Raw genomic sequence first — 13,894 nt, forward strand, 5'->3', positions numbered from 1 at the left:
GTGAAAGTTGTGGGGGGGAAATATAATTTTAATAGTTGACCACAATTAAGATTTTTTTATTATTGAGTTATTTATATACATAATATAGGGACTTTAGCAAATATTAATGTTTTAATAAGACTACCGCATTTTGACAAATTTGATACATATTTTCAACTCTTAGTAAGAAGTACCTGAATATTTGTTTTCATAACTTTTAGGCAATATAAAGTGATGGCATTTTACTGTATATTAAAAAGAGAAATAACAGGTTCATATAAATATTCTACCCCATCTATTCTTCAAGTATTAGAAATCTAATTTCATCTTTCTTGAAAAATCTTAACTCAAGTTAGACCTTGACAGCAGCATAGGCATTCAAAGACTATCATAACATTTATAGATAAATTAATTTTGATAACTGTTTTTTTAATTAATATAAAATTAATTTTGAAGCATTTTAAAGTAACTATGGTAAATGCTGAAATAGGTCACAGAATTCAAGGCAGTTTATACAACTATATTTTACACTGTACCTATAACGACAAATGAAAATAAATTCTTATTGAAATATTTTAATTCTGAAAGTTCAGATATTTAATATTCATTTTCATTTTACTAACATGCTCATAAGCTGTTTTAACAATAATGACTATTATATATGTAACTACATGATTATTTTAAGTGTAAATTACTAAGTGAGCCAAACATAAATTTACAAATTAGTAAGTGAATAAAAATATTAAATTGACCAAAGTGCTAAAGGTAGGGTACAAAGAGATAGCTAGCTCTCTGAGCATTACATAAAAAGCTAATGTCTACAGAATAAATGACTTTCAGGGGGTATCATAAATTTTTAAAACTATAAAGTTAGAATTTTTAAATACAGTTCAGGTAAAAGTGGAGAAGGCAATGGCACCCCACTCCAGCACTCTTGCCTGGAAAATCCCATGGATGGAGAAGCCTGGTAGGCTGCGGTCCATGGGGTTGCTAAGAGTTGGACATGACTGAGCAACTCCACTTCCACTTTTCACTTTCATGCACTGGAGAAGGCAATGGCAACCTGCTCCAGTGTTCTTGCCTGGAGAATCCCAGGGACCGCGGAGCCTGATGGGCTGCTGTCTATGGGGTCACAGAGTCGGACACGACTGAAGCGACTCAGCAGCAGCAGCAGGTAAAAGTGGACCTAGCAAATCACAGTGAACTAAAACTAAGGGTATACTTTTAAGCTTTAAAAAATGAATTTTCAAGAGATAACGAAAATTTTGTTTACAGCAAAACTATAAACTACTAAGATGTGATCACTTAAGAAACAGAATGTGTATTGTAACCTTGAAAAGAAGACAGAAATGGCTTCACAATTTTTAGATGAATCCACACTTGATAACTTCAAAACTGCCATATTTTCATAATTATAATGATTATAATTGTCATAATAATGGAACCTAGGAGGCCTGGGCATAGAACTTTAAGGTCCTTTGAATATTAAATGCAATGTAAAAGAAATGTGATTCTGTGCTAAATCTGTTTTAAAAATGCTATTTATAGTTACAAAAAAAGAGAACATTACGTTAAATTAACAACAAATTGATAACAAAAGTAGTTATTTTTCCTATATAAATAATTTCTTAATTATCTAAAACAAAATGTAAAATACTAGGATGATAGTTTGCAGTTTCATTTTTTAAATTTCTTAATAATAGAAGAAAAAATTAAAAACAAAGTAGTAGTTAAAAAATCACAATAGTTGAGACAAACACAGACTGCAAAACTGACTCTGAGGTGTTACTCTGCAATACACTGCACATAAAATTAAGTTTGCAGAACTTTACCTTAGAGGTTCAAATATGCTTTATTATTTATATCTCTTATTAGCACATTTTAAATCTAACAGAAATAAACACAAGTATTTTCAGAGGGAAAGAAACTACTTTGATAATAAAATTCGTGAGTGTAGGAATGCTGGCCTTCTCGGCTCCATCTGTGGCACTGAGTGCATTCTGCCATGCAGCAGACAAAAATGAAAGCAGTCTCAGATTTCCAAAGGGGCAGAATTTTGAGAATGTGTCTGCTGTTGTAAAAGGAACTTCAGAATAATTAGCAGTATCCTTAGTGGCTTATTTTAAATAATGCTGAAGTCAATAGACCAATCAGATGAAAACACCAACCCAAAGAATAAGAGGCAACTTGTGAAAGCGAATAAATAACAGTGATATATCATGGTTACTGATTCAGTGGTACAGTCTTTAAAAGGAGACTTTTCTTTACCAGTAGTTTTCAGATTAGCCAGGATTCCTGACATCAAAACCTAAGATGTTATTCATAAATGGAGATATATTAAATTTGGAACATGCATGCACACACACCAAACAGGAAATAATATTTTGAAAATCCCTTTCCTGGAAAAAATTCATAGCTGATTTTGAAAGGAACCATCCATTTACAAGTCAGATGCTTAAGCATCATTAAAACCAAATGAAAAAAAAAAGTAACGAAAAGAGCATTCTAATTTTTGATCATTAGCTCTAAGAAACCATTGGAAAGGGCTGAGGAGGAAATATTTCAGTTCTGATATCACATTCACTTCTTATTCAGTACTGTACTTTTGCGTATTTAAAAATATTTTTCTTCAACATTTATACATCATTTAAAATGCTGTTATGATGATATTACATGCACAACTTAAGAAGGGCTACAGATGCCACACTGGTATTTATTGTGCATTTTCTAAGTTAAAAGATATCCACTCAATTCCTCTGTGTCATCTTGCTGCAAAAGGAATTCTAATCCTTTCTCAGTTAGCAACAGCCTTTTCCCACTGCCAGTCAATAGGGAGCCCTTCTGGTCCCCATCTCCTCTTTAATCCTCTTACTTGGTGGGTATTTTTGTTCATTGCCATGGCTAGATTCAGAAGTCATGGCTGCCACAGAGCAGAATCTAATCTCAGAGATCTTAGACTTCACACAGGTTGGCATTGCGGACCCACTTCCAGATTAGCCCTGGTCTACCCCTATCTGAAGGACCAACCCTAGAATAGCTCACCTTTCAGCTTGGATCAGACCAGACTGTCACAATGGGTCTAAACCCCCCATCCAATGATGAGCCTCCAATAAGACCTACGGAGACTTCTAAATAAAAATTAGGGAGTGTGTTTAGTTTTGCTGCTCATGATCCCAACAAAAACCACAATTAGGTTACTTGTGAGAAATGAAGTAGAGGATTTTTTTTAATAAGGAGGTAATTTTAAAATAAATGCTAATATTGAAGTTTATGTGACTCTTAAAGTCATAACAAAAGCAGAGGAAAGCACATTACCAGTGTCTAATGAATCTCTGCATCAGAACAGCTTTCTATTAATACCAGATCCAGAGCAAGATTTATCTTCTTTAAGGATGAGGGCAGGGCTCTGTTCCTCAAATTATGACAATACAGACATCATTAAATAAAATATTATGTCTCTAGATTTGACAGATTATATAAATTATAATGAATATTACATATCATTAAAATTAAACCCAAGTTTGTAAATCTTCTTTTAATAATTTTCTAATTTAAAAAACAAAAATTTAAATATTCTTCTAAACCTTTGTCTCCCTTCAGACTCTGCCCAAACTAATTGAGACAATTAAGGACCTATTTTCTTCTTACCTGCCAGCCTATTAAACAATGTATCTAGTTTTACTTCTGTTCCATGGCGAGAACAGTCTATGTAGTTGAAATAAAGATGATTCAACATTTCTAACAGCTAATCTTTGAGTTAAACATCCACCTTTTTTGGGGGGGTTAACATATGTAGGTTAGTTTTAAAAACTATCATGAAATGTTTATTATAATTAAATAATGTTAAATGAAAGCACACTGATTTTTTTGCTTTTTATTATAGTGGTACAAAATTCATAAATCTTTATCTAATAAAGATATTTTTAATAGTATTTTATGCACACTCAATCTTTAACCATAACCAACATGATACCAATATCTTATTTAGGTATGTAACTGATTAAAGAACACTATCTTCTCATAGTAGCAAAAATACTTTATGCTATTGGAAGTATAAAATACTTCCATAATAGAGTATAAGATACTCTAATAGAAGGTGTTATCTCCCAAATTTTATTGTTTTTAACTTTATGGTTTGGCTGTACCACACAGCATGTGGGATCTTAGTTCCCCAACCTGGGATCAAACCCACACCCCCTGCACTGGTAGTGTGAAGTCTTAACCACTGGACTGTCAGGGAAGTTTGCTATTGCCCAGCTTTTAAATCAAAAAACACAACGCCCTCATGTTCTGAATTGTTTTTTGTTTTATTTATAAAGAATCCTTGGTATTTAATTGATATTTTAATACTGTAAATACAGAGATTGTTACTTTGGGTTTCTCTGATTTTTAACAAAAATTTAAGGCTAACATTATTTAAATATGGGGATACTTTAAGGGATAATAATAATAACGTTTTTTTTTTTAATTTACAAAGACAGGAAACTCCTATCTTCATTACTGGTGTATATGATGACAGTTCTATACTTTCTCCTGTCATCTGTCTTGAGTTAAAGAACATGTTTGGGACCGAAATTTACTATGACAAGCTGAGAAGTTGATTCAACAAAAACAGTTCCAGCCAATTAGGAGAAAGGTCCTACAATAACTCTGTGCATGTGTGAATGGTCTCAGTTATACATCAGAGAAGCTGTACACTGTACTCTCTTGATAGATAAAAGGATTCATAAGGAAGCACTACTATTGCTTTTGCTTTCTAGAAAGTCTCCAGAAAATCACTATCTGCCACTACTACTTGTTTTAAAAAAAGGTTCTTTTGTATATAGACATTCCTCCCATTCATAGGGGAGAAAAGAATTAGTGTAGGAGAACTATGACATCAGTGTTCTCTTCATTCGTGCCCCCTTCTCCATCCCTGGGACACGCTGAAAACTAGAAGAAGCAGAACAGTTCAAATGTTCTGATTACATGCCTACGAATGTCATGTTTCATGGATAAAGCACCTGTTACATTTTTTTTTTTTTAGTTTTTTATTTTTTAAATTTTAAAATCTTTAATTCTTACATGCGTTCCCAAACATGAACCCCCCTCCCACTTCCCTCCCCATAACATCTCTCTGGGTCATCCCCATGCACCAGCCCCAAGCATGCTGTATCCTGCATCAGACATAGACTGGTGATTCAATTCTTACATGATAGTATACATTTTTACATTTATACCTTTTACATTATTTAAAGCTTCCTTTTGGTTCAAATTTAAGAATGAAAAAATGAGCTTAATAAGTATATTCAGTTGCCTTTTAAAAAGTAATTTTATAAGAGTAGGAAAATCTTCACATCTCTAGAAATATATCAATAGCTAGAAAAAATAAGCAAGTTAGAATGACTTCCAAGAAAGGTGGTTGGCCTACATTCAAAATGCATCAAATGCTTACAAGACTCTGCCCTCAGTAAGACCATTTATGGTAAACTATGGATTAATAATTTCATGCATACTAAGTTTTTCACTTAGACAATCACTCACCTGAGTGAGGTCAGGAATGTCACCTTTATCAATGCCAACTTGCTGTGGATTAAAAAAAAAAAGTTACCTAATGCAATTTTAAAAATTAATTTCTTAGATCACCTAGAGAATTAGTTAACAGCACAGCTCAATCTGCTAAAAAATAGTTGTTATTATATACATTAATCTCAGTCTGAATATGTGCTTTTTGTATAGTTTTCCAATCAACAAAAAAGCAATGATTTTGGCAACAGAGTTAGAAATAACAAGTGAATAGAATTTTGCTGAACCCCAAAAAAAGAACTTAAGAAACTGAATTGTAAAAACTTTCCTCCATGGTTAATGGCAACTAGAAGGAAGCTGCTTCAAAAAATGAGGAAACTCTGTATATTAATATGGATATGGCTGTAAGACACTTTGTCAAATGAAAAGTATAATCCCAGTGTATATGGTATACTGTTATTGTATAGTAAAGTGGGAAATAATTATGTATTTATATATTTTGAAGCAACTTCCTTATCCTATAATTTATTTAACAAGTCACTTATTAATGAACATTTAAGTTGCTTCCCATCTCTTGCCATTGCAAGCAATGCTACACACATCATTTTGCACCTGTGTGGATACATCTGTAGGGCACATTTGTAGAAGTAGAATTACTAGATAAAAGCACATGTGAATTTTTAATCTTGGTAGCTTGGGGAAGGAAGAGAAGGGAGGGAGGGATAGAAAAAGAAAGAGCTAGTAAGAATGCAAATATGGGAATAGACTCACTTTTTTAATCAATGAAGAGGGTATACAGGGGTTCGCTATATAACTCTATCAACTCTTTTTATAGGTTTGAAAATTATTCAAAATAAAAAGTTGGGATAAAATACAAACCATAACTTTAATTCTCTTAAGCTGTATAAATGAGGGAATTGAGGCTTACAGAAAAACGTATGTCTCTGAGAATTAAAGTGCTTTGTTAAGCTGATGGAAAAGAAGCACACACAGGAAGTGTAAGTGTCAGGCTTCTGCAAAGACAGTATGTCAAACTGGAGAGTGGAAAATCCACATGAGTGACATAAATGAGCTAACTTCTTCCTTTTGCCTTCTCTGTATCTCCAAAAAGGTTACTCAACCTTGGCGGTATCGACATTTTGGAATGGTAATTCTTTGTTGGGAGATGTCTGTGTCATCCTTAAACTCACATTCTTTCAAATTATGGAATTATAAATTAAGGCAACTTCACACTGCTGTGTATCAATACCTCTTGAGATGATCTATTAAAATACTAATATGAATGAAGTCAGCATGTTTGAAATTAAAGCATTATGTGTGTGTATTAGATGCTCACTCGTGTCCGACTCTACCACTCCATGAACTGTAACCCACCAGGTTCCTCTGTCCATGGAATTCTCCAGGCAAGAATACTAGAGAGGGTAGCCGTTCCCTTCTCCAGAGGATCTTCCCGACCCAGGGATTGAAGTTGGGTCATCTGCATTGCAGGCAGATTTGTTACCGTTTGTGCCACCAGGGAAACCAAAAGCATTATAGATTCTTAATAATGGAATCATGTAGGTAAAAGGTGATGTGATTCTATTAAGTGGGTAACTCTGTTAAAGACACAGTTTAGGAATTCTTCCTTTATTTGCTATTTTTACTGCCCTGAACACTTAACTAGGGGGATAGAGCTGAAGTGTGACTGTATTACAGAAATCTCATCACTTTCTGTCTTTAAGTATTCTGGGAGACAAACTCCTACGAGTTGGTATTTACCTTGGAATCACAAACTAAGAATAACTTCGTTCTATAAAAGCGAAATGAGTTTAGCAGACATGCCTATTACCTGTTAAATAACCATTTTACAAAGTTTCAGCTGTCTGCTTTAGAAGCTTCAGCATAAGAATTCAAAACATGGCAAGTTTTCTGTACTTCAAGCAATTCCTCTGCAAAATTTGGATACGGGCATAGGAACTATGGATATTTCTTTTAATATGACAGACAATTTAATGTTAACATTTGCCAAACAGCCTATAATAAAGTCATATTTCGTAAACAACATTGTGGAAGTCTCGTACACATCCTTCAGACAAATGGTGTTAACTGCAGGGCAGCTGACCGGGCGGAAGTCCATGCATATGTACCCACACAATCACTTTTCGTAGAAAGAGAAGGGTTGTACGTTTGTTGAAAATTCTCTGTATTTAACATTCATAACCAAACCACTAAACACTGGTATTCAGTTAGTGTTTAAATTATGGACAATGTAATTTAAATATGAAAGAGAACACAGCCCCTTGCAATTAGTATTTATTCTACTAAAAACAGCTTTGTCAATTAGTATCCATTCTGGGCTTCCTTGATGGCTCAGGTGGTAAAGAATCTGCCTGCAATGCAGGAGCTGCAGGAGACTTAGGTTCGATACGTGGGTCAGGAAGATACCTGGAGAAGGGCATGCAACCCATTCCAGTATTTTCGCCCAGGAAATCCCATAGACAGAGGAGCTTAGTGGGCTACAGTGCATGAGAATGCAGAGCTGGGCATGACTGAGCAACTCACTTTCACTATTTTTCCATCCAATCTACAAAAAGTCTTAGTCATAAAGTTTGAATAAAACAAAAATACTAAAACTCTCAAAATGACATCTAATTTCTGTATATGTCCTCAGCAGCTTAAAATGGGTCTGAGATAACATGAGGTTATCAAGCGACACAAAATAAAAGTTCACATGTAAGAATGGAAGGAATTGATAATAAGTATCCCTTTTCTCATGAAGACCTTGATCTCAGCCTTTTCATGTTTAGAGAAACATATACCTCAAACTGTAACATGTCCAATGCTTTATTTTTCTGATATACACAATATCAGATGATAACACTGGAAAGAATGTGTACCAGGAATTAATTGAACTGTGAAATAACCTTCTGCCTTGGGTGCTTAGGTATATTTTCACAGAAAGAAAGCAGGCAAATTTTACTAGATTATACTGATAATTATGGTTAAATCATGGGAAAATCATATCAAATACAAAAAACTTGTGTAGCAGCAAAAGCTTCAAGAAGTTCTATTTTTCTTAAAGGCCACCAACTTCAATAAACCCATGGAAGTACACATGAATGCTTTAAAGCATTAATTTATACAGCTAATCTTTACCTTTTGTTTTCCATATTAAATAATTTTTTTAAAAAAAATTCTGATTATAAACTGAACGGGTCTAAGCTCAAGAGATAGCATTCTGTAAGATTATTCTGATCTTGGAATTTGAATGTGACAATTATCATTCCTATGAATAAATGAAATTTGAAAAATAACACAGACTAGAGTACTTTTGAAATTACATGTATAAAACTCCTATTCTTGTATTATAGCCTGAAAATGGTGAAAACATCAAAAACATGGCATAAATGTCCCACATCCACACCATTTTATTCTTTGCTGATGAGCTTCAGAACCCCTCTCACAAAGTTGAGGGGTTAGCAATCAGTTAGCTGACATGCCAGGGAACCCATAATTCATCCTGACAAAGGACTGCAGTAAATTGTCATAATCTCCACTATCAGTATGAGTCAATCATTGGATTTTGTAAGAGAAAACACCAGTTAACGGATAACCCCAGTAAGAGGACTGTATAGCTACACAGTTACCGTGATTACTTATAAAGAGACATCCTTAAGAAACAATTTATAAACTTTATAAACTTAATTATACCTTGTTTCCTTTTTTTCTTGTGTTTAAATCATTTTGACAAAATAATAAAGAAAGTAAAGAAAAATATTGCATTATTATAATAAAATAATAAAGTAAGAAAGTTCACGGTTTGTCATTTATATACTGAGAACAATGGACAGACTTTTTAAGGACTTTTTTCTAGGGTTCAATACAAAGGAATAACTCTCTTACAGTCAAGAATAGTCATAGGGTGGGACGGAGGAATGAACCACCTTGCAAAGCTGTGAGTGAGCTGAGCATCCACGAAACTTTTATTTGGACATAGAATGATCTGACTGAAATGCAGAAGTATAGAGCACAGATCTGGGTGAGAACCTGGATGAGATGACTTCTGCCCCTAAACATTGCGACTCTGCGGCAGAATGTCTTTCCAGATTATGAATTCTATTGTTTACTCCAGATATATGAGTTAATATTACTTACCTCTGCAACTTTTAGAAATTCAGACACGCGTGTCATCCTAGTTAGAAATCGTTTGTAGATTTCCAGAGCATCTTTACATTGTCCTTTCTTCATTTCAAAAAACTTTTCTAGAAGAGGCAGATAAGCATTTCAAAAAGAGTATTATATTTAATCTTCTTCCAAGCTTACAATGATATTATTACTTACAACTTTAATGTCTGAATTAAAACAACTGGCACTAAATCATATGCTAAGCATGAAAACACCTAAACAAGGGAGGTTTCAGTCGTTCAAGAAAGGTATTACGTTCTACAGTGTCTCGCATGAAACAATTTAAATAATGAAAATACCGTCAAAGTAGAAGAATATATTCATTGTAACGACAGGTTTACTTCATGATCCGTATACCCTAGTACTCAGTTTCGGAAAATTACCCCAAATTCTTGCTGATAACAATCTCAAAAGTTATGACTGCATCCTACAGCATCCTTATTTTCTTACTAGTTCATTATAAAGAAATCTATTTATTATAATCATCTGTAAACGTCCCTGAATAAAGAATTCCTTAAATTGTCTACATTCCATATAAATAACATTTGCTCTTACTGGTCATCAACTAATTCTTTCAAACATTATTCTTTTAGTTACAAATCAGCGGAGTTTCATATTTTCTAGTCTATAATCATATCCTCTTTCACAATCTTTAACTTTCTAGAGAGAATTACAGAATCCTTTTCCTGCTCTCTTCTGCCTCCCAAGGCTAGAATTCAGCCATGAATAATAATTACCGTATGAGACTGTATCTTCTCCATACATGTTTTGATGAAAACTAGTATGTTAACAGTGGTTTCCCTAGCCAATCAGGCCTCCATTCATTCAGGGAAAAATTATCATCATTGCAGATAGAGACACAGTCAGCCAATATAGCTCCCGGGGAACCTTAGATTGTAACTGATGGCTCAGTATCTTCCTCATTTTATATTTGCACATGGTTAAATGTAGGCTATTTTTATGCCTTCTCACATCTGAAAGTTCCAGATTTCATTCAGCATGTTATTTTACTACCTCAAAAGTATTTTTAATTTTCTTAAGTTGAATAATATATAATTACACAAAGAACTAATTATCAAGGGTAGCTACTCATTACCTTCTGTTGAAAGTCTTTTGGTAATTTTACTTTTTAACATGGATCTCCCCTGTAGGGCATTCAAGAGAAGCAAAATGACCAAGAAAACAAACACATACTATTTTCTACTTGTTAAGATTTGAGAGGAAAGTGGCTCTTTTAAAAAATGACCAAATTTTAGGATACCTTCTTTTTTAAAAATATAAAAATTTATTTATTTTAATTGGTACCTTCTTTATCCACCCTACCCTGTGTTCTAAACTAGAGACAGAATTATGGAGGTGCTATACGGGAACAAATCTTTCCAGTTTAAACCTTTGAAAATTAGGACTTATTCTGTAAAACACTTTTTTCTTTTAAAACAACCTTCCCATAAACAATTTCTTCTAAGTGTCTAATTTAATTTTTTTTAACTATAATCTGAGTTTATGTCTTTGAATCAGATCTTCAGCGATAACACAAAAAGAAAAATCAAGCTGAATAATCCCAGCTTCCTCTTAGAACCAATGCACCAAAATTTTAAGCAATTTTTGTCTCCTTTGTACACTTTTTAAATTGTTTATATTGTATTATTGTGTTTTATTTTTCTTGGTAATTTAGGATTAAGGAACAAAAGAGATTCAATGATCATGGTTTTAGGCTATAATCTCATAAATGTTTCTGAAACAGTGGTAATGACACAGAAAGGCAACAGGTACTGATCAGTGCAAAGCTGAAGTCCTCTTATCCCTTTAGAAACCAGAGAAATTGACACTTTTAACAGAGGGGATGGGCCTAGAAATGTGTTTTTCTTTCATATTAAAGATAACATGTAGATTTTCAGTATTTGAAATGATCAAATACTGACATTTATAACATGAATCTTTACAAAGTGCTAATAAAGTCCTTTGTCATATTAGTACTGACTTTCACAGAATAACCGTCCTAGGAAAAGGACCAGATGAAAAGGTATTTCATTCCAGTGAAACAAACCGAGACTTTGCATGTGGACTCTTACTAACGACCATTAGTCAGTAGGGGAAGCATCTTCTTATTCATAGGCCAGAGCGATAAAATGCTTGCAAATATCCGCCCCACTATAGATTCCAACTTTAGATAACAGAGAATTGGTCATGAAGTCCTTGACTGAGTTCAGTTCAGTCACTCAGTCATGTGCGACTCTTTGTGACCCCATCCTCGCAGCACGCCAGGCCTCCCTGTCCATCACCATCTCCCGGAGTTCACTCAGACTCACATCCATCGAGTCAGTGATGCCATCCAGCCATCTCATCCTCGGTCATCCCCTTCTCCTCCTGCCCCCAATCTCTCCCAGCATCAGAGTCTTTTCCAATGAGTCAACTCTTCGCATGAGGTGGCCAAAGTACTGGAGTTTCAGCTTTAGCATCATTCCTTCCAAAGAACTCCCAGGGTTGATCTCCTTCAGAATGGACTGGTTGGATCTCCTTGCAGTCCAAGGGACCCTCAAGAGTCTTCTCCAACACCACAGTTCAAACGCATCAATTCTTCGGTGCTCAGCCTTCTTCACAGTCCAACTCTCACATCCATACATGACCACAGGAAAAACCATAGCCTTGACTAGACGGACCTTAGTCGGCAAAGTAATGTCCCTGCTTTTGAATATACTATCTAGGTTGGTCATAACTTTTCTTCCAAGGAGTGAGCGTCTTTTAATTTCATGGCTGCAGTCACCATCTGCAGTGATTTTGGAGCCCCCCAAAATAAAGTCTGACACTGTTTCTTACTGTTTCCCCATCTATTTCCCATGAAGTGATGGGACCAGATGTCATGATCTTCGTTTTCTGAATGTTGAGCTTTAAGCCAACTTTTTCACTCTCCACTTTCACTTTCATCAAGAGGCTTTTTAGTTCCTCTTCACTTTCTGCCATAAGGGTGGTGTCATCTGCATATCTGAGGTTATTGATATTTCTCCCGCCAATCTTGATTCCAGCTTGTGTTTCTTCCAGTCCAGCGTTTCCCATGATGTACTCTGCATATAAGTTAAATAAGCAGGGTGACAATATATAGCCTTGATGTACTCCTTTTCCTGTTTGGAACCAGTCTGTTGTTCCATGTCCAGTTCTAACTGTTGCTTCCTGACCTGCATACAGATTTCTCAAGAGGCAGGTCAGGTGGTCTGGAATGAAGCAGGGCAAAGACTATTAGAGTTTTGCCAAGAAAATGCACTGGTCATAGCAAACACCCTCTTCCAACAACACAAGAGAAGACTCTACACATGGACATCACCAGATGGTCAACACCGAAATCAGATTGATTATATTCTTTGCAGCCAAAGATGGAGAAGCTCTATACAGTCAACAAAAACAAGACAGGGAGCTGACTGTGGCTCAGATCATGAACACCTTATTACCAAATTCAGACTTAAATTGAAGGAAGTAGGGAAAACCACTAGACCATTCAGGTATGACCTAAATCAAATCCCTTATGATTATACAGTGGAAGTGAGAAATAGATTTAAGGGTCTAGATCTGATAGATAGAGTGCCTGATGAACTATGGAATGAGATTCGTGACATTGCACAGGAGACAGGGATCAAGACCATCCCCATGGAAAAGAAATGCAAAAAAGCAAAATGGCTGTCTGGGGAGGCCTTACAAATAGCTGTGAAAAGAAGAGAGGCGAAAAGCAAAGGAGAAAACGAAAGATATAAGCATCTGAATGCAGAGTTCCAGAGAACAGCAAGAAGAGATAAGAAAGCCTTCCTCAGCGATCAATGCAAAGAAATAGAGGAAAACAACAGAATGGAAAAGAATAGAGATCTCTTCAAGAAAATTAGAGATACCAAGGGAACATTTCATGCAAAGATGGGCTCGATAAAGGACAGAAATGGTCTGGACCTAACAAAAGCAGAAGATATTAAGAAGAGGTGGCAAGAATACATGGAAGAACTGTACAAAAAAGATCTTCACGACCCAGATAATCATGATGATGTGATCACTAATCTAGAGCCAGACATCTTGGAATGTGAAGTCAAGTGGGCCTTAGAAAGCATCACTACGAACAAAGCTACTGTAGGTGATGGAATTCCAGTTGAGCTGTTTCAAATCCTGAAAGTTGATGCTATGAAAGTGCTGCACTCAATATGCTAGCAAGTTTGGAAAACTCAGCAGTGGCCACAGGACTGGAAAAGGTCAGTTTTCATTCCAATCCCAA

The 13,894-nt window shown here is 35.0% G+C and overlaps 1 protein-coding gene across 7 annotated transcripts in view; it reads right to left on the minus strand.

Annotated features, from left to right (window-relative positions):
* SNAP91 (synaptosome associated protein 91) overlaps nucleotides 1–13,894 on the minus strand; it is a 170,285-nt gene that overhangs the window by 82,958 nt on the left and 73,433 nt on the right. For all 7 annotated transcript variants that reach the window (XM_018052935.1, XM_018052934.1, XM_018052936.1 and 4 more), the window contains exons 8-9: nucleotides 9,619–9,725; nucleotides 5,503–5,544 (exon numbers count right to left, since the gene is read on the minus strand). In XM_018052935.1, the coding sequence (XP_017908424.1) occupies nucleotides 5,503–5,544; nucleotides 9,619–9,725 (149 nt within the window). The remainder of the gene's footprint in view (nucleotides 1–5,502; nucleotides 5,545–9,618; nucleotides 9,726–13,894) is intronic.

This window comes from Capra hircus, chromosome 9 (assembly GCF_001704415.2).
Source record: "Capra hircus breed San Clemente chromosome 9, ASM170441v1, whole genome shotgun sequence".
Classification (NCBI taxonomy): Eukaryota; Metazoa; Chordata; class Mammalia; order Artiodactyla; family Bovidae; genus Capra; species Capra hircus.